This window comes from Salmo trutta, unplaced genomic scaffold (genome assembly GCF_901001165.1).
Source record: "Salmo trutta unplaced genomic scaffold, fSalTru1.1, whole genome shotgun sequence".
In the NCBI taxonomy this organism is placed as follows: domain Eukaryota; kingdom Metazoa; phylum Chordata; class Actinopteri; order Salmoniformes; family Salmonidae; genus Salmo; species Salmo trutta.
This window is the reverse complement of record NW_021822709.1, coordinates 151,957-173,178: the sequence shown is the minus strand read 5'-3', so window position 1 is coordinate 173,178 and position 21,222 is coordinate 151,957. Positions and strand designations below refer to the sequence as shown.

Below are 21,222 nucleotides of genomic sequence, written 5' to 3'. Positions count from 1 at the left end.
GTATCTTCAGGTAAGTAACTAAAGGTAAGTATCTTCAGTAAGTAACTAAACTAAAGGTAAGTAACTAAAGGTAAGTATCTTAAGGTAAGTAACTAAACTAAAGGTAAGTATCTTCAGGTAAGTAACTAAACTAAAGGTAAGTATCTTTAGGTAAGTAACTAAACTAAAGGTAAGTATCTTTAGGTAAGTAACTAAACTAAAGGTAAGTATCTTCAGGTAAGTAACTAAACTAAAGGTAAGTATCTTTAGGTAAGTAACTAAACTAAAGGTAAGTATCTTCAGGTAAGTAACTAAACTAAAGGTAAGTATCTCCAGTAAGTAACTAAACTAAAGGTAAGTATCTCCAGTAAGTAACTAAAGGTAAGTATCTTAAGGTAAGTAACTAAAGGTAAGTATCTTAAGGTAAGTATCTTAAGGTAAGTAACTAAAGGTAAGTATCTTCAGGTAAGTAACTAAACTAAAGGTAAGTATCTTAAGGTAAGTAACTAAAGGTAAGTATCTTCAGTAAGTAACTAAACTAAAGGTAAGTATCTTTAGGTAAGTAACTAAAGGTAAGTATCTTCAGGTAAGTAACTAAAGGTAAGTATCTTCAGGTAAGTAACTAAAGGTAAGTATCTTCAGGTACAGAGATAACAAAAATGAGGACAGGGTCAGAAAACCATATGGCTCCACTGCTCATCTACAAGTGACCAAAAAAACAACCTAGATACAGGCTAGCCAGAAGGCTCTAATGCTTGCTAGCTAGCTAGCTAACCAGTCATGCAATTTCAATAGAAAAGAGGCTAGCTAGCTAGCTAGCTAGCATCAGCTTTGTAGTGGTTATGCTATGTGGAAACACTTGTTTTAATTCTTCCCGTCATCTTCCTCACCAACACCTTGCTGTGTATTTCAAATTCTCTGAATATTATTGTCGTGTCTTTGGCTATGCCGGATTAAGTGATATGACATGCTATTCTATAAAATAATTTCTCTGTAATTAATATCACCTGATTGAGCTAATCATGTAAATGTAATTACAGTGGGGCAAAAAAGTATTTAGTCAGCCACCAATTGTGCAAGTTCTCCCACTTAAAAAGATGAGAGAGGCCTGTAATTTTCATCATAGGTACACGTCAACTAAAATGACAAAATGAGATTTTTTTTTTTCAGAAAATCACATTGGAGGATTTTTAATGAATTTATTTGCAAATTATGGTGGAAAATAAGTATTTGGTCAATAACAAAAGTTTATCTCAATACTTTGTTATATACCCTTTGTTGGCAATGACACAGGTCAAATGTTTTCTGTAAGTCTTCACAAGGTTTTCACACATTGTTGCTGGTATTTCCTCCATGCAGATCTCCTCTAGAGCAGTGATGTTTTGGGGCTGTCGCTGGGCAACACGGACTTTCAACTCCCTCCAAAGATTTTCTATGGGGTTGAGATCTGGAGACTGGCTAGGCCACTCCAGGACCTTGAAATGCTTCTTACGAAGCCACTCCTTTGTTTCCCGGGCGGTGTGTTTGGGATCATTGTCATGCTGAAAGACCCAGCTACGTTTCATCTTCAATGCCCTTGCTGATGGAAGGAGGTTTTCACTCAAAATCTCACGATACATGGCCCCATTCATTCTTTCCTTTACACGGATCAGTCGTCCTGGTCCCTTTGCAGAAAAACAGCCACAAAGCATGATGTTTCCACCCCCATGCTTCACAGTAGGTATGGTGTTCTTTGGATGAAACTCAGCATTCTTTGTCCTCCAAACACGACGAGTTGAGTTTTTACCTGTAACTAGAAAGTCGGGGCACCACGAAAGAGTATTTATAGAGCTGTTATCTTCCGAATAAACTCTGAAAGACATAGTAATATTTTACGTCAGTAGCAGTCAATATTTAATCCTCACCTTATTCAGTCTCATCTGAAAGTTGTACATTCTTGGTTATCTTCACGAACTCTGGCTAACAAGTTGAATCAGCAATAGAAAATTTGGTTTAATTATTTATTTACTAAATACCTAACTAATCACACAGAATTACATATACACAGAATGAATCATACATTGATGGACCTGGTGAACGGCGCCGATATAGCGGCTGGTTACACAAAGAAAAGGGGGGGTTTGAGTGAAAGAGCGGGAAGACTGAGGAACAAAGGGAGAAGCTATGCTATCGTAAATACATTATCTTATGCATTCTAAATTACCGCCCATTTGAATTAAGGAGAATGCAATAAATATTTACTCTGAGCTGCGCTTCGGTAGATTGGTCGTCGATGGAATGCCGTTTTTTTTATCCAGCATGGATCTCTGGTGGTAGAATGGATACTTGGTAGTACCGTCGTTGTGTGGTAGAACAGATACTCTGTCCGTCCTCTCCTAGCCCACGTCTACAGTTGCTGCGCTAACGCGACGGCTAGGAGGTATCACTTCTTTAGTGAATAAGAGTTCAAAGTTCATACCAAGTTGCCATACTTTAAGCTCATGCTATATTCTGGCTGGTATAGTCAAAATTCATCCTTCCGGGGTGTAGTTCGTCACCTTCACATTGAAATTCGATGCTAATTTCGTTAGGTTCTCTGAGGTTTGCTTAGTTCTGTAGGGGGTCTTTGTCCTTTCGACGTGGGGACCTCAAATCCACACGTCCTTGGAACAGCTTATTATCTGAGCCCTTTCGAAACGTAGGACTGTCGCCCTAACGTCCTCGGAACAGAAAGTTACATTTTCGTCAAGGGCTTTATATAGGAGGGGGAGAGAAGGGCGTGTTTCATAGTTTATAACCAATGTCTGTTCACATGGGCGGGGCCTACTGAGTTGAGCATAGTTTACTCTATGACAAACCGTTCTCTCATTATTAAGAAGCTAAATTACATTTCATCTTTTCACAAATAGTTTCATATTTAAACATTTAAATTGCACAACAATTCCATGTGAATCTGATAACTAGAATGTGTAGACTTTCCCAGATACAGTTTATGTCGTCCTGTCATCAGTCATAATGTCTCAGATGACAACCGAACTGACCTCCATACTCATTAAGTTCCAACGCATATTTCCAACTGGTTCTATTACCGAAATATGGTTCCTTTCCCCCCAGACCGGAACCTCGAAACGTCAAAGGACATTCCAGAATGACAACACTTTACCTGATTGGTCAGTAGAAGTAAAAACCTTGGCCTACCAGAGCAGTGGTGTTTTTCCTCTGCTGCTGCTGCTTGAAGAGCAGCTCTTACAAGCATATCATTTATGTTTTACTACTACAAAACACTTTGGCAGAGGTTAAGTCTGTCAGTAAATTAGTAACAACTCAGAGAGCACAGATTGGACATCTGCAAATGTAGTTCTGATTCACAGAAGATTCACCAGGCGCAGGTTTAGTAAAAAAAAAGTTGCATTCTTGCAAATTTTATTTAAAATTTATTCACATATCAAGTTACGTTTCCAAGTATTCTTCACAAAACACGTTACTAACCCTTTCGAGTGTTGCATTAATGTCCAAAAGAAGTCCCAAAACTGATTATACAAGTGCAGCTTATATTTTACAGGTGCAAATCATACGTTACATGCTTGTACACTTAAGGCACTATTTTACCTCCATATATATATATTATATATATTTGGGCCCATATGCAATGACTACATCAAGCTTGTGACTCTACAAAACTCATTGGATGCATTTGTAGTTTGTTTTGAGTCCTCTAATAGAGAGAGAGAGAGAGAGAGAGAGAGACAGAGAGAGAGACAGAGAGAGAGAGAGACAGAGAGAGACAGAGAGAGAGAGAGACAGAGAGACAGAGACAGATAGAGAGAGAGACAGAGACAGAGAGAGAGAGACAGAGAGAGAGAGAGAGAGACAGAGAGAGGGAGAGAGAGAGAGAGACAGAGACAGAGAGAGAGACAGATTATATTGACCGTTGGTTATTGTTGTTACTGTTGTCCCGTTGACAATTTTTGATTCTAATTTTTATTTATTTTTTATATTGTAAATATCCAAAGTAAGCTTTGGCAATATGTACATTGTTACGTCATGCCAATAAAGCGAATTGAATTGAATTGAATTGAGAGAGACAGAGAGAGAGACAGAGAGAGACAGAGACAGAGACAGAGACAGAGAGGAGAGAGAGAGAGAGAGAGAGAGAGAGAGAGAGAGAGAGAGGAGAGAGAGAAGAGAGAGAGAGAGAGACAGAGAGAGAGAGAGACAGAGAGAGAGAGACAGAGACAGAGACAGAGAGAGACAGAGAGAGACAGAGAGAGACAGAGAGAGAGAGAGAGACAGAGAGACAGAGACAGAGAGAGAGAGACAGAGAGACAGAGAGAGAGAGAGGGAGAGAGAGAGACAGAGACAGATACAGAGACAGAGAGAGAGAGAGAGACAGAGACAGAGAGAGAGAGAGACAGAGAGGAGACACAGAGAGAGAGAGAGAGAGGAGACAGAGAGAGAGAGACAGAGAGAGAGGAGAGAGAGAGAGAGACAGAGAGAGAGAGAGAGACAGAGAGAGACAGAGAGAGACAGAGAGAGAGAGAGAGAGAGAGAGACAGAGACAGAGACAGAGACAGAGAGAGAGAGAGAGAGAGAGAGACAGAGACAGAGACAGAGACAGAGACAGAGACAGAGACAGAGAGAGAGAGAGAGAGAGAGAGACAGAGACAGAGAGAGAGAGAGAGAGAGAGAGAGAGAGAGAGAGGACATCAACATGAAGGACGGAGAGACATGTCTGTTACATCAACATGAACTTTATTTATTTTATTTATTTCACGATCGACACCGTTTCAACATTTTATACAAAACAAAAACACGAATCATTAGAAAACGTCTGGTCACGTGACCCCCTGTCCGTCTAGCCGCTCCACCTCACCCCAGAGGATCATGGGAAGGCGTGTGTCCGACGAGACCCAGTGGACATGCCCTGCCTTGATGATGTCACTACCTGTTGTTTTCTGACCAATCACCTCCAGGAATGTAGGCCTCTATTGGCTAAACATCCCTGAGCTACAGCCCTGATGGAGGAATCAGCACCATCGAAGTTTACAACCCAATAGGAATCCCCACCCAGTTGACTACTTTAAAATGGTGGATGATGGCAATGTCCATGCTAAAACAGGTTATATACACACATCATGAGTCCTCTATGTCTATGGATTAAAACACACACCTCAGAGAAATGACGGAATTCAATTCCTCACCCGATCAGACACTGGTCTGACTGATCTGTCAATCGATTTCATCTGCCAATGTCTGAAGGCCTCAGAGAGAGGGGGCAGGGCTTGTCCACTGAGCCTTCATCTGATTGGGTAGCCAGTGAGCGACTGGGAAGCTAACGTATGCTAATGTACATGCCCAGCACACACACACACACACAAACACACACACACACACACACACACACACACACACACACACACACACTTCAGAGGTCCTTGTTAGAGCGTTGAGTAGCGTTCTGGTCTTGGCACATGTACATGCAAAGCTACAGAGTCACCTGCACAGGTGGACAGAGGGAGGGGGGAGACAGAGAGGGAGGAGAGAGGGGACACAGAGAGGGAGGAGACAGAGAGGGAGGAGGAGGGACACAGAGAGGGAGGAGAGAGGGAGGAGGGGGGACACAGAGAGGGAGGAGGGGAGAAAGAGAGGGAGGAGGGGAGACAGAGAGGGAGGGGGGGAGGGAGACAGAGGGAGGGGAGAGGGAGGAGGGGGGACACAGAGAGGGAGGAGGGAGACAGAGAGAGAGGAGGGGAGACAGAGAGGGAGGAGGGAGACAGAGAGAGAGAGGGAGACGGAGAGGGAGGAGGGAGGGAGGAGGGGAGACAGAGAGGGAGGAGGGAGACAGAGAGAGAGGGAGAAACATGTGTACATCCACAGACAGACGGACAGAGGCGCTGTTGAACGCTGAGAGTTTTTAATCCCACCCTCCATGTTACATGTTCCTAGCAGCACCAGAGGGGCTCTCTGATTGGTTTCTGTAGCCGTCAGTCAGTCCGTCTCCAGGATGAGTGGCGGCTGCTCCTCATTCTCATCGTCCAATCGCAGATCGCTGAGATCATCCTCTAGTCCCGCCCCTCCCACTACACCCGCCTCCTCACAGTAACCTGAGGAGAGGACATGGGTTAGTTAGAGGTCAAGAGTCAGGGTGCTGGGATACCCTGCTTGGATACCCTGCTGCTACCAGACCAAGTGGAGGGATACCCTGTTGGGATACCCTGCTGCTACCAGACCAAGTGGAGGGATACCCTGCTGGGATACCCTGCTGCTACCAGACCAAGTGGAGGGATACCCTGCTGCTACCAGACCAAGTGGAGGGATACCCTGCTGGGATACCCTGCTGCTACCAGACCAAGTGGAGGGATACCCTGCTGGGATACCCTGCTGCTACCAGACCAAGTGGAGGGATACCCTGCTGGGATACCCTGCTGGGACACCCTGCTGCTACCAGACCAAGTGGAGGGATACCCTGCTGGGATACCCTGCTGCTACCAGACCAGGTGGAGGGATACCCTGCTGCTACCAGACCAAGTGGAGGGATACCCTGCTGGGATACCCTGCTGCTACCAGACCAAGTGGAGGGATACACTACTGTGAAACCCTGCTGGGATACCCTGCTTCTACCAGACCAAGTGGAGGGATACCCTGCTGGGATACCCTGCTGCTACCAGACCAAGTGGAGGGATACCCTGCCGGGATACCCTGCTGCTACCAGACCAAGTGGAGGGATACACTGCTGCTACCAGACCAAGTGGAGGGATACCCTGCTGCTACCAGACCAAGTGGAGGGATACCCTGCTGGGATACCCTGCTGCTACCAGACCAAGTGGAGGGATACCCTGCTGGGATACCCTGCTGGGACACCCTGCTGCTACCAGACCAAGTGGAGGGATACCCTGCTGGATACCCTGCTGGGACACCCTGCTGCTACCAGACCAAGTGGAGGGATACCCTGCTGGATACCCTGCTGGGATACCCTGCTGCTACCAGACCAAGTGGAGGGATACCCTGCTGGGATACCCTGCTGGGATACCCTGCTGCTACCAGACCAAGTGGAGGGATACCCTGCTGGGATACCCTGCTGCTACCAGACCAAGTGGAGGGATACCCTGCTGCTACCAGACCAAGTGGAGGGATACCCTGCTGGATACCCTGCTGGGATACCCTGCTGAATACCCTGCTGCTACCAGACCAAGTGGAGGGATACCCTGCTGGATACCCTGCTGCTACCAGACCAAGTGGAGGGATACCCTGCTGGGATACCCTGCTGCTACCAGACCAAGTGGAGGGATACCCTGCTGCTACCAGACCAAGTGGAGGGATACCCTGCTGCTACCAGACCAAGTGGAGGGATACCCTGCTGCTACCAGACCAAGTGGAGGGATACCCTGCTGGATACCAGACCAAGTGGAGGGATACCCTGCTGGGATACCCTGCTGCTACCAGACCAAGTGGAGGGATACCCTGCTGGATACCCTGCTGCTACCAGACCAAGTGGAGGGATACCCTGCTGGGATACCCTGCTGCTACCAGACCAAGTGGAGGGATACCCTGCTGGATACCCTGCTGCTACCAGACCAAGTGGAGGGATACCCTGCTGGGATACCCTGCTGGGATACCCTGCTGGGATACCCTGCTGGGATACCCTGCTGGGATACCCCTGCTGCTACCAGACCAAGTGGAGGGATACCCTGCTGGATACCCTGCTGGGATACCCTGCTGCTACCAGACCAAGTGGAGGGATACCCTGCTGGATACCCTGCTGGGATACCCTGCTGGGATACCCTGCTGCTACCAGACCAAGTGGAGGGATACCCTGCTGGATACCCTGCTGCTACCAGACCAAGTGGAGGGATACCCTGCTGGGATACCCTGCTGCTACCAGACCAACTTCTGTCAGTAAGTTCAGTACTACTACTACTAGGCTGTCATTGTAAATCAGAATTTGTTCTTAACTGACTTGCCTGGTTAAATAAAGGTTAAATAAAACATTAAAGAAACTGCCTTGTTCAGGGGCAGAACGACAGATTTTTACCTTGTCAGCTTGGGGATTCGAACCAGCAACCTTTCGGTTACTGACCCAACGCTCTAACCACTAGGCTACCTGCCTCCCCCTCTAACCACTAGGCTACCTGACCCCCCCCCCCCCCCCCTAACCACTTGGCTACCTGCCTGCCCTCTACCCGCCGGCCCCTCTCCCTGCCGGCCCTCTACCCGCCGGCCCCTCTCCCCGCCGGCCCCTCTCCCCGCCGGCCCCTCTACCCGCCGGCCCCTCTCCCCGCCGGCCTCTCTACCCGCCGGCCCCTCTACCCGCCGGCCCCTCTACCCGCCGGCCCCTCTACCCGCCGGCCCAGGTAGCCTAGCGGTTGTCCGGGGCGAATTTGACTGACGGCGCCCTGGGCGTGTACCTTTCATCCCAGCAGTGTTGTAGGCCTGTGCAGTAAGGGGTCGGTCATGTGACCCCTGTTCCAGGATCTCATTGGGCGGCTCAGCACTGCCGTCCAACCTGAGGAACACAGAATGATTTCATTTCATATACCAGTGTGTTACCTGTGTTGTTTCACCTGTGTTGTTTCATCAGTGTTACCTGTGTTGTTTCACCTGTGTTGTTTCACCTGTGTTGTTTCATCAGTGTTACCTGTGTTGTTTCACCTGTGTTGTTTCACCTGTGTTGTTTCACCTGTGTTGTTTCATCAGTGTTACCTGTGTTGTTTCATCAGTGTTACCTGTGTTGTTTCATCAGTGTTACCTGTGTTGTTTCATCAGTCTTACCTGTGTTGTTTCATCAGTGTTACCTGTGTTGTTTCATCAGTGTTACCTGTGTTGTTTCAGTGTTACCTGTGTTGTTTCAGTGTTACCTGTGTTGTTTCATCAGTGTTACCTGTGTTGTTTCAGTGTTACCTGTGTTGTGTCATCAGTGTTACCTGTGTTGTGTCATCAGTGTTACCTGTGTTGTTTCATCAGTGTTACCTGTGTTGTTTCATCAGTGTTACCTGTGTTGTTTCAGTGTGTTACCTGTGTTGTTTCATCAGTGTTACCTGTGTTGTTTCATCAGTGTTACCTGTGTTGTTTCAGTGTGTTACCTGTGTTGTTTCAGTGTTACACCTGTGTTGTTTCAGTGTTACCTGTGTTGTTTCATCAGTGTTACCTGTGTTGTTTCATCAGTGTTACCTGTGTTGTTTCAGTGTTACCTGTGTTGTTTCAGTGTTACCTGTATTGTTTCAGTGTTACCTGTATTGTTTCAGTGTTACCTGTATTGTTTCAGTGTTACCTGTGTTGTTTCATCAGTGTTACCTGTGTTGTTTCATCAGTGTTACCTGTGTTGTTTCATCAGTGTTACCTGTGTTGTTTCATCAGTGTTACCTGTGTTGTTTCATCAGTGTTACCTGTGTTGTTTCATCAGTGTTACCTGTGTTGTTTCATCAGTGTTACCTGTGTTGTATCAGTGTTACCTGTGTTGTTTCAGTGTTACCTGTGTTGTTTCAGTGTGTTACCTGTGTTGTTTCAGTGTGTTACCTGTGTTGTTTCATCAGTGTTACCTGTGTTGTTTCAGTGTTACCTGTGTTGTTTCAACAGTGTTACCTGTGTTGTTTCATCAGTGTTACCTGTGTTGTTTCATCAGTGTTACCTGTGTTGTTTCATCAGTGTTACACCTGTGTTGTTTCATCAGTGTTACACCTGTGTTGTTTCAGTGTTACCTGTGTTGTTTCATCAGTGTTACCTGTGTTGTTTCATCAGTGTTACCTGTGTTGTTTCAGTGTTACCTGTGTTGTTTCAGTGTTACCTGTGTTGTTCAGTGTTACCTGTGTTGTTCAGTGTTACCTGTGTTGTTTCAGTGTTACCTGTGTTGTTCAGTGTTACCTGTGTTGTTTCATCAGTGTTACCTGTGTTGTTTCATCAGTGTTACCTGTGTTGTTTCATCAGTGTTACCAGTGTTGTTTCATCAGTGTTACCTGTGTTGTTTCATCAGTGTTACCTGTGTTGTTTCAGTGTGTTACCTGTGTTGTTTCATCAGTGTTACCTGTGTTGTTTCATCAGTGTTACCTGTGTTGTTTCATCAGTGTTACCTGTGTTGTTTCATCAGTGTTACCTGTGTTGTTTCATCAGTGTTACCTGTGTTGTTTCATCAGTGTTACCTGTGTTGTTTCATCAGTGTTACCTGTGTTGTTTCAGTGTGTTACCTGTGTTGTTTCAGTGTGTTACCTGTGTTGTTTCAGTGTTACCTGTGTTGTTTCAGTGTTACCTGTGTTGTTTCAGTGTTACCTGTGTTGTTTCAGTGTTACCTGTGTTACTGTCAGTGTTACCTGTGTTGTTTCATCAGTGTGTTACCTGTGTTGTTTCATCAGTGTTACCTGTGTTGTTTCATCAGTGTTACCTGTGTTGTTTCATCAGTGTTACCTGTGTTGTTTCATCAGTGTTACCTGTGTTGTTTCAGTGTTACCTGTGTTGTTTCAGTGTTACCTGTGTTGTTTCAGTGTTACCTGTGCTGTTTCATCAGTGTGTTACCTGTGCTGTTTCAGTGTTACCAGTGTTGTTTCATCAGTGTTACCTGTGTTGTTTCATCAGTGTTACCTGTGTTGTTTCATCAGTGTGTTACCTGTGTTGTTTCATCAGTGTTACCTGTGTTGTTTCAGTGTTACCTGTGTTGTTTCATCAGTGTTACCTGTGTTGTTTCATCAGTGTTACCTGTGTTGTTCAGTGTTACCTGTGTTGTTCAGTGTTACCTGTGTTGTTTCAGTGTTACCTGTGTTGTTTCAGTGTTACCTGTGTTGTTTCATCAGTGTTACCTGTGTTGTTTCATCAGTGTTACCTGTGTTGTTTCATCAGTGTTACCTGTGTTGTTTCATCAGTGTTACCTGTGTTGTTTCAGTGTTAACTGTGTTGTTTCACCTGTTTTGTTTCAGTGTTACCTGTGTTGTTTCAGTGTTACCTGTGTAGGTATCAGTGTTACCTGTGTTGTTTCAGTGTTACCTGTGTAGGTATCAGTGTTACCTGTGTTGTTTCATCAGTGTTACCTGTGTCACTGTCAGTGTTACCTGTCTTGTTTCATCAGTGTTACCTGTGTTGTTTCATCAGTGTTACCTGTGTTGTTTCATCAGTGTTACCTGTGTTGTTTCATCAGTGTGTTACCTGTGTTGTTTCATCAGTGTGTTACCTGTGTTGTTTCATCAGTGTTACCTGTGTCACTGTCAGTGTTACCTGTCTTGTTTCATCAGTGTTACCTGTGTTGTTTCATCAGTGTTACCTGTGTTGTTTCCTCAGTGTTCCCTGTGTTGTTTCATCAGTGTTACCTGTGTTGTATCATCAGTGTTACCTGTGTTGTTTCATCAGTGTTACCTGTGTTGTTTCATCAGTGAACACTCTCCTCCCTCCTGGGGGTCCAGGTTATAGAGGTACAGATATCCATCAGCTGCTGCTACCAAGAGACGAGGAATCTTCTGGATCCTACACACACACACACACACACACACACACACACACACACACACACACACACACACACACACACACACACACACACACACACACACACACACACACACACACACACACACGAATCAGACTGTGTGCGCTTCCCAGTGTGTGAGTGTTAGAGCTTGATGATATCGTCAAAACGTTTTCACGATAAATTGACCCATTTTTCTGAATAACGATAAATACAACGCTATGTTATTATTCACAGTTACTTTCCAACAGGCCGACTCGTCCGTTTTAACGTGGGAGGCCCCGAGGCCGACTTGTCCGTTTTAACGTGGGAGGCCCCGAGGCCGACTTGTCCGTTTTAACGTGGGAGGCCCCGAGGCCGACTTGTCCGTTAATGGGAGGGCCCCGAGGCCGACTAGTCCGTTTTTAATGTGGGAGGACCCCGAGGCCGACTAGTCCGTTTTAACGTGGGAGGGCCCCGAGGCCGACTAGTCCGTTTTTAACGTGGGAGGGCCCCGAGGCCGACTTGTCCGTTTTTAACGTGGGAGGGCCCCGAGGCCGACTTGTCCGTTTTTAACGTGGGAGGACCCCCGAGGCCGACTTGTCCGTTTTAACGTGGGAGGGCCCCAGGCTGACTTCTCCGTTAACCTCTACGGGCTAGGGGGCAGCATTGAGAATTTTTGAAAAAATATGTGCCCATTTTTAACTGCCTCCTACACCAACTCAGAAGCTAGAATATGCATATTATTGTTCAGGTTTGGATAGAAAACACCCTAAAGTTTCTAAAACTGTTTGAATGGTGTCTGTGAGTATAACAGAACTCCTATGGCAGGCAAAAACCTGAGAAGGTTTCATGCAGGAAGTACCCTGTCTGACAAGGTGTTGTTGTTCTTGCTTCTGTTTATTGAAGAGTCAGGATCTTAGCTGTAACGTGACAATTCCTAGGGCTCCAATAGGCTCTCAGAACCCGGGAAAAACCTGAACGATGACGAGGCGGCCTCAGGCTGAAACACATTATCTCCTTTTCCAAGTGTCCCATCAGGGGACAATAGAATTAGGCGCGTGCGTGATTCGCCCCCGTGGAGTATTTTCATTCGGCTGTTTAGCTAATTGCAGATTCCCGGTCGGAATATTATCGCTTTTCTACGAGATAAATTGCATAAAAATTGATTTTAAACAGCGGTTGACATGCTTCGAAGTACGGTAATGGAATATTTAGACATTTTTTGTCACGTTCTGCGCCATGCGCACGACCGTGATTTAGCATTCTGATAGTGTCTAGAACGCACGAACAAAACGCCGCTGTTTGGATATAACGATGGATTATTTGGGACCAAACCTACATTTGTTATTGAAGTAGAAGTCCTGGGAGTGCATTCTGACGAAGAACAGGAAAGGTAAGACCATTTTTCTTATAGGAAATGTGATTTTGGTGAAGGCTGAACTGGGTGGGTGTCTAAATAGCTAGCCCGTGATGGCTGGGCTATGTACTTAGAATATTGCAAAATGTGCTTCATCCGAAAAGCTATTTTAAAATCGGACATATCGAGTGCATAGAGGAGTAATGTATCTATAATTCTTAAAATAATTGTTATGCTTTTTGTGAACGTTTATCGTGAGTAATTTAGTAAATTGTTAGTAAATTCCCCGGAAGTTTGCGGGGGGTATGCTTTTTCTGAACGTCACATGCTAATGTAAAAAGCTGGTTTTTGATATAAATATGAACTTGATTGAACAGACATGCATGTATTGTATAACATAATGTCCTACGTGTGTCATCTGATGAAGATCATATAAGGTTAGTGCTGCATTTAGCTGTGGTTTGGGTTTTTGTGACATTATATGCTAGCTTGAAAAATGGGTGTCTGATTATTTCTGGCTGGGTACTCTCCTGACATAATCTAATGTTTTGCTTTCGTTGTAAAGCCTTTTTGAAATCGGACAGTGTGGTTAGATTAACGAGAGTCTTGTCTTTAAATAGCTGTAAAATAGTCATATGTTTGAGAAATTGAAGTAATAGTATTTCAAACGTTTTAAAAATCGTGCCACTGGATTCAACTGGCTGTTACGTAGGTGGGACGAATTCGTCCCGCCGGTCCCATAGAGGTTAATGGGAGGGCTCTAGGCTGACTTCTCCGTTAATGGGAGGGCTCCAGGCTGACTTCTCCGTTAACGGGAGGGCTCCAGGCTGACTTCTCCGTTAATGGGAGGGCTCCAGGCGGAGTTTTTCCAGGGAAGACATGTTCTAACATGTTCAGGGAATGAATGATGGGTAGTTGAATGTACAACATGGTAAATAGGATCCAGAATGATCAGATTTATTTTGGCTCTTTAGAGATTCATTTTCCCGCATGTTTTAGAGGAAGTGGGAACTCAAAAACACATCAGCTAGATTGATAACTCAAAATATCATAGTTGCTCGACGGCCGTGCGATTGATCGAACAGTAAATTGTACGTTCTCCAACAACGTTGCTTGGTAGACATTGGTATAAAGAACACGTGTTGATTCCCCAGCGAATGGCTTCCCTGCGTTTGTAAAGTGGTGGTGTTTCCTCAATATCCCCCATCTTTAACACCAGTAACAGATGTTAAAAACGGTCTTCCAGCTTTTACTACATTTGCTCAGCTGTAGTACGCTGATCTCTCCCTTCACCCCGCGGGACAGGGAGGACAGGAAGTGAGGACAGGAAGTGAGGACAGGAAGTGAGGACAGGCAGTGAGGAGAGGAAGTGAGGGCAGGCAGTGAGGAGAGGAAGTGAGGAGAGGAAGTGAGGAGAGGAAGTGTGTGAGAGAACGTCCCAGTGTGTGTTAGAGAACGTCCCAGTGTGTGTTAGAGAACGTCCCAGTGTGTGTTCTCACATGGCCAGGGCGCAGATGTTCTTGTGTCCAGAGAAGGGCAGTCGTACGGTGGCGAAGGCTCGTCCCTGGGTGAACATCTCTGTTACCTGGTGCACACAGAGGAGACATGGTCACACACACACACACACACACACACACACACACACACACACACACACACACACACACACACACACACACACACACACACACACACACACACACACACACACACACACACACACACACCCTCTCTCTAAACAAAGTCCCACTCACCTGAGAGGGCAGGTAGGTGGTGGAAGCCATCAGGACCTTCCCAAAGTATCCACCCCATGTAGTAGGTTCCTCCGCTGGCCTACACACCATGATGAAAAACAGGACAATCAACATCTCCTCCGCTGGCCCACACACCATGATGAAAAACAGGACAATCAACATCTCCTCCGCTGGCCTACACACCATGATGAAAAACAGGACAATCAACATCTCCTCCGCTGGCCCACACACCATGATGAAAAACAGGACAATCAACATCTCCTCCGCTGGCCCACACACCATGATGAAAAACAGGACAATCAACATCTCCTCCGCTGGCCTACACACCATGATGAAAAACAGGACAATCAACATCTCCTCCGCCGGCCCACAGGACAACATCTCCAATCAAGGAGGGAAGGGGGCGGGGGGAGGGTGAAGGGGGCGGGTGAAGGGGGCGGGGGGAGGGTGAAGGGGGCGGGGTGAGAGTGAAGGGGGCGGGGGGAGGGTGAAGGGGGCGGGGTGAGAGTGAAGGGGGCGGAGTACTTACTTCTCTTTCTGAGTCTCCAGTTTGAAGATGTGGACTGTCTCTGTGTTACTGGATGCTGATAGGTAGAGGCCTTCCATACTGAAGGCCAGGGAACAGATAGACACACACCTAACACACACACACACACACACCTCAATTAATATCGTCCACTATTAAACACATATTACTATATAGATAGAGATGGATAGAGAATATGGAGAAGAAGGGAGAAGGAGAGAGAAGAAGAAGAAGAAGGAGGAGGAGGAGGGAGAAGAAGAAGAAGGAGGGAGAAGGAGGAGGGAGAAGAAGAAGGAGGAAGGAGGAGGAGGGAGAAGAAGAAGGAGGAGGAGGGAGAAGAAGAAGGAGGAGGGAGAAGAAGAAGGAAGAGGGAGAAGAAGAAGGAAGAGGGAGAAGAAGAAGGGAGAAGAAGAAGAAGGGAGAAGAAGAAGGGAGAAGAAGAAGGAGGAGGGAGAAGAAGAAGGAGGGAGAAGAAGAAGGAGGAGGGAGAAGAAGGAGGAGGGAGGAGAAGGAGGAGGGAGAAGAAAAAGGAGGAGGGAGAAGAAAAAGGAGGAGGGGGAAGGAAGGAGAAGAAGAAGGGAGAAGAAGAAGGGAGAAGGAGGAGTCCTACCTTTTGACTCCTCGACGGAACTCAAACAGTTTCTGTCCCTCAGGGATGGAGAACACACGAATCACCGTCCCCTATCAGATCACAGAGGATACATTACACACCACCGTACCCTATCAGATCACATTACACACCACCGTCCCCTATCAGATCACATTACACATCACCGTCCCCTATCAGATCACATTACACACCACCGTCCCCTATCAGATCACATTACACACCACCGTCCCCTATCAGATCACATTACACACCACCGTCCCCTATCAGATCACATTACACACCACCGTCCCCTATCAGATCACATTACACACCACCGTCCCCTATCAGATCACATTACACACCACCGTCCCCTATCAGATCACATTACACACCACCGTCCCCTATCAGATCACATTACACACCACCGTCCCCTATCAGATCACATTACACACCACCGTCCCCTATCAGATCACATTACACACCACCGTACCCTATCAGATCACATTACACATCACCGTACCCTATCAGATCACAGAGGATACATTACACATCACCGTACCCTATCAGATCACAGAGGATACATTACACACCACCGTCCCCTATCAGATCACATTACACACCACCGTCCCCTATCAGATCACATTACACACCACCGTCCCCTATCAGATCACATTACACACCACCGTACCCTATCAGATCACATTACACACCACCGTCCCCTATCAGATCACATTACACACCACCGTACCCTATCAGATCACATTACACACCACCGTCCCCTATCAGATCACATTACACACCACCGTACCCTATCAGATCACATTATACATCACCGTACCCTATCAGATCACATTACCGTCCCCTATCAGATCACATTACACACCACCGTCCCCTATCAGATCACATTACACATCACCGTCCCCTATCAGATCACATTACACACCACCGTCCCCTATCAGATCACAGAGGATACATTACACACCACCGTCCCCTATCAGATCACATTACACATCACCGTACCCTATCAGATCACATTACCGTCCCCTATCAGATCACATTACACACCACCGTCCCCTATCAGATCACATTACACACCACCGTCCCCTATCAGATCACATTACACACCACCGTACCCTATCAGATCACATTACACACCACCGTACCCTATCAGATCACATTACCGTCCCCTATCAGATCACATTACACACCACCGTCCCCTATCAGATCACATTACACACCACCGTCCCCTATCAGATCACATTGCACACCACCGTACCCTATCAGATCACATTACACACCACCGTACCCTATCAGATCACATTACACACCACCGTACCCTATCAGATCACACAGGATACATTACACACCACCGTCCCCTATCAGATCACATTACACACCACCGTCCCCTATCAGATCACATTACACACCACCGTCCCCTATCAGATGACATTACACACCACCGTCCCCTATCAGATGACATTACACACCACCGTCCCCTATCAGATCACATTACACACCACCGTACCCTATCAGATCACATTACACACCACCGTCCCCTATCAGATCACATTACACACCACCGTCCCTTATCAGATCACATTACACACCACCGTACCCTATCAGATCACATTACACACCACCGTCCCCTATCAGATTACATTACACACCACCGTACCCTATCAGATCACATTACACACCACCGTACCCTATCAGATCACATTACACACCACCGTCCCCTACCAGATCACATTACACACCACCGTCCCCTATCAGATCACAGAGGATACATTACACACCACCGTCCCCTATCAGACCACATTACACACCACCGTCCCCTATCAGATCACAGAGGATACATTACACACCACCGTCCCCTATCAGATCACATTACACACCACCGTCCCCTATCAGATCACAGAGGATACATTACACACCACCGTCCCCTATCAGATCACATTACACACCACCGTCCCCTATCAGATCACATTGCACACCACCGTCCCCTATCAGATCACATTACACACCACCGTCCCCTATCAGATCACATTACACACCACCGTCCCCTATCAGATCACATTACACACCACCGTCCCCTATCAGATCACATTACACACCACCGTACCCTATCAGATCACATTACACATCACCGTCCCCTATCAGATCACATTACACACCACCGTCCCCTATCAGATCACATTACACATCACCGTACCCTATCAGATCACATTACCGTCCCCTTTCAGATCACATTACACACCACCGTCCCCTATCAGATCACATTACACATCACCGTCCCCTATCAGATCACATTACACACCACCGTCCCCTATCAGATCACAGAGGATACATTACACACCACCGTACCATATCAGATCACATTACACACCACCGTCCCCTATCAGATCACATTACACACCACCGTACCCTATCAGATCACATTACACACCACCGTCCCCTATCAGATCACACAGGATACATTACACACCACCGTCCCCTATCAGATCACATTACACACCACCGTCCCCTATCAGATCACATTACACACCACCGTCCCCTATCAGATCACATTACACACCACCGTCCCCTATCAGATCACATTACACACCACCGTCCCCTATCAGATCACATTACACACCACCGTCCCCTATCAGATCACATTACACACCACCGTCCCCTATCAGATCACAGAGGATACATTACACACCACCGTCCCCTATCAGATCACATTACACACCACCGTCCCCTATCAGATCACATTACACACCACCGTACCCTATCAGATCACATTACACACCACCGTCCCCTATCAGATCACATTACACACCACCGTCCCCTATCAGATCACATTACACACCACCGTCCCCTATCAGATCACATTACACACCACCGTCCCCTATCAGATCACATTACACACCACCGTCCCCTATCAGATCACATTACACATCACCGTCCCCTATCAGATCACATTACACATCACCGTCCCCTATCAGATCACATTACACATCACCGTCCCCTATCAGATCACATTACACACCACCGTACCCTATCAGATCACATTACACACCACCGTCCCCTATCAGATCACATTACACACCACCGTCCCCTATCAGATCACATTACACACCACCGTCCCCTATCAGATCACATTACACACCACCGTCCCCTATCAGATCACATTACACACCACCGTCCCCTATCAGATCACATTACACACCACCATCCCCTATCAGATCACATTACACATCACCGTCCCCTATCAGATCACACAGGATACATTACACACCACCGTCCCCTATCAGATCACAGAGGATACATTACACATCACCGTCCCCTATCAGATCACACAGGATACATTACACACCACCGTCCCCTATCAGATCACACAGGATGGCTCAGGGTTAAGGGTCGGGGTTAAGGGTCGGGGTTAAGGTTCAGGGTCGGGGTTCAGGGTCAGGGGTTAAGGGTCAGGGGTTAAGGGTCAGGGGTTAAGGGTCAGGGGTTAAGGGTCGGGGGTTAAGGGTCGGGGCAGAGGGACCGGCTGACACCACCTCAGTAGTTCAGTGTAACAGTTTAATGTGTCCCCACCTTCTCCGAGGCTGTGGCCAGTTTGGTTCCGCTGGCATCAAACACCACTGCTGCTAATGGACTGTCATGGGCTGGGATCATGTTGGCTGCTCTCTGGAAACACAGATAAACACACAGAGACTGAAACAGCACAGTGGAAACACAGATAAAAACACAGAGACTGAAACAGCACAGTGGAAACACAGATAAACACACAGAGACTGAAACAGCACAGTGGAACACACAGAGACTGAAACAGCACAGTGGAAACACAGATAAACACACAGAGACTGAAACAGCACAGTGGAAACACACAGAGACTGAAACAGCACAGTGGAAACACAGATAAACACACAGAGACTGAAACAGCACAGTGGAAACACAGATAAACACACAGAGACTGAAACAGCACAGTGTGTAGTAGAGCTAGCCATCTTCAACGTGTGTGTGTGTGTGTGTGTGTGTGTGTGTGTGTGTGTGTGTGTGTGTGTCTCGTACCAGGTTGACTGTGTCGAACACCTGGACCTCTCCTATTGTAGCGCTGCCGGGGTAAGCCAGGTAGCAGTTATCACTACTGATGGAGAGAGCACACAGCCCTGGGGAGAGAACACACAGTTATTACAGGAGGACAGAGCACACAGCCCTGTGGAGAGAACACACAGTTATTACAGGAGGAGAGAGCACACAGCCCTGTGGAGAGAACACACAGATATTACAGGAGGACAGAGCACACAGCCCTGGGGAGAGAACACACAGTTATTACAGGAGGACAGAGCACACAGCCCTGGGGACAGAACACACAGATATTACAGGAGGACAGAGCACACAGCCCTGGGGAGAGAACACACAGTTATTACAGGAGGACGGAGCACACAGACCTGGGAAGAGAACACACAGTTATTACAGGAGGACAGAGCACACAGCCCTGGGGAGAGAACACGCAGTTATTACAGGAGGACAGAGCACACAGCCCTGGGGAGAGAACACACAGTTATTACAGGAGGACAGAGCACACAGCCCTGGGGAGAGAACACACAGATATTACAGGAGGACAGAGCACACAGCCCTGGGGAGAGAACACACAGTTATTACAGGAGGACAGAGCACACAGCCCTGGGGAGAGAACACACAGTTATTACAGGAGGACAGAGCACACAGCCCTGGGGAGAGAACACACAGTTATTACAGGAGGACAGAGCACACAGCCCTGGGGAGAGAACACACAGTTATTACAGGAGGACAGAGCACACAGCCCTGGGGAGAGAACACACAGTTATTACAGGAGGACAGAGCCTCTCTGATGCTGTGTAGATTTAGTTGTAGGTATTTACCTGAGGGGTTGGGAGGAGTCTCTCTGATGCTGTGTAGATTTAGTTGTAGGTTAAGGTATTTACCTGAGGGGTTGGAAGGAGTCTCTCTGATGGTGTGTAGGACCTTCATGTCTCTGATGTTGTGGATGTACAGAGACTCTTCCAGACATACTATCAGCCTCTGGAACAAACACAAACACAAACTCCTGCTCACGATCACATATTACTGTCTGTCTGTCTGTCTGTCTGTCTGTCTGTCTGTCTGTCTGTCTGTCTGTCTGTCTGTCTCAGGGTTTCCGTCAGGGCGTATCTACCGACGGCCTGTATCTGTCAGGGAAAAGACCGTTTACTTATTTTTAGACTTCTTACCCAGATAACACACCTGTCTTCAGTGTTGTAGCTAGGAGTTTAACACACCTGTCTTCAGTGTTGTAGCTAGCTAGGAGTTTAACACACCTGTCTTCAGTGTTGTAGCTAGCTAGGAGTTTAACACACCTGTCTTCAGTGTTGTAGCTAGCTAGGAGTTTAACACACCTGTCTTCAGTGTTGTAGCTAGGAGTTTAACACACCTGTCTTCAGTGTCGTAGCTAGGAGTTTAACACACCTGTCTTCAGTGTCGTAGCAAGCTAGGAGTTTAACACACCTGTCTTCAGTGTCGTAGCTAGCTAGGAGTTTAACACACCTGTCTTCAGTGTCGTAGCTAGCGAGGAGTTTAACACACCTGTCTTCAGTGTTGTAG

The 21,222-nt window shown here is 46.9% G+C and overlaps 1 protein-coding gene across 1 annotated transcript in view; it reads right to left on the bottom strand.

Annotated features, from left to right (window-relative positions):
* Positions 1-5,855: 5,855 nt before the first annotated feature.
* Positions 5,856-21,222, bottom strand: part of LOC115183947 (WD repeat domain phosphoinositide-interacting protein 2) — a 32,543-nt gene continuing 17,176 nt past the window's right edge. The window contains exons 4-13 of the mRNA XM_029744930.1: positions 20,568-20,664; positions 19,672-19,769; positions 19,195-19,287; positions 15,631-15,701; positions 15,024-15,131; positions 14,495-14,573; positions 14,240-14,325; positions 11,293-11,400; positions 8,364-8,461; positions 5,856-6,062 (exon numbers count right to left, since the gene is read on the bottom strand). Coding sequence (XP_029600790.1) covers positions 5,947-6,062; positions 8,364-8,461; positions 11,293-11,400; positions 14,240-14,325; positions 14,495-14,573; positions 15,024-15,131; positions 15,631-15,701; positions 19,195-19,287; positions 19,672-19,769; positions 20,568-20,664 — 954 coding nt within the window. The 3' untranslated portion in view covers positions 5,856-5,946. The remainder of the gene's footprint in view (positions 6,063-8,363; positions 8,462-11,292; positions 11,401-14,239; positions 14,326-14,494; positions 14,574-15,023; positions 15,132-15,630; positions 15,702-19,194; positions 19,288-19,671; positions 19,770-20,567; positions 20,665-21,222) is intronic.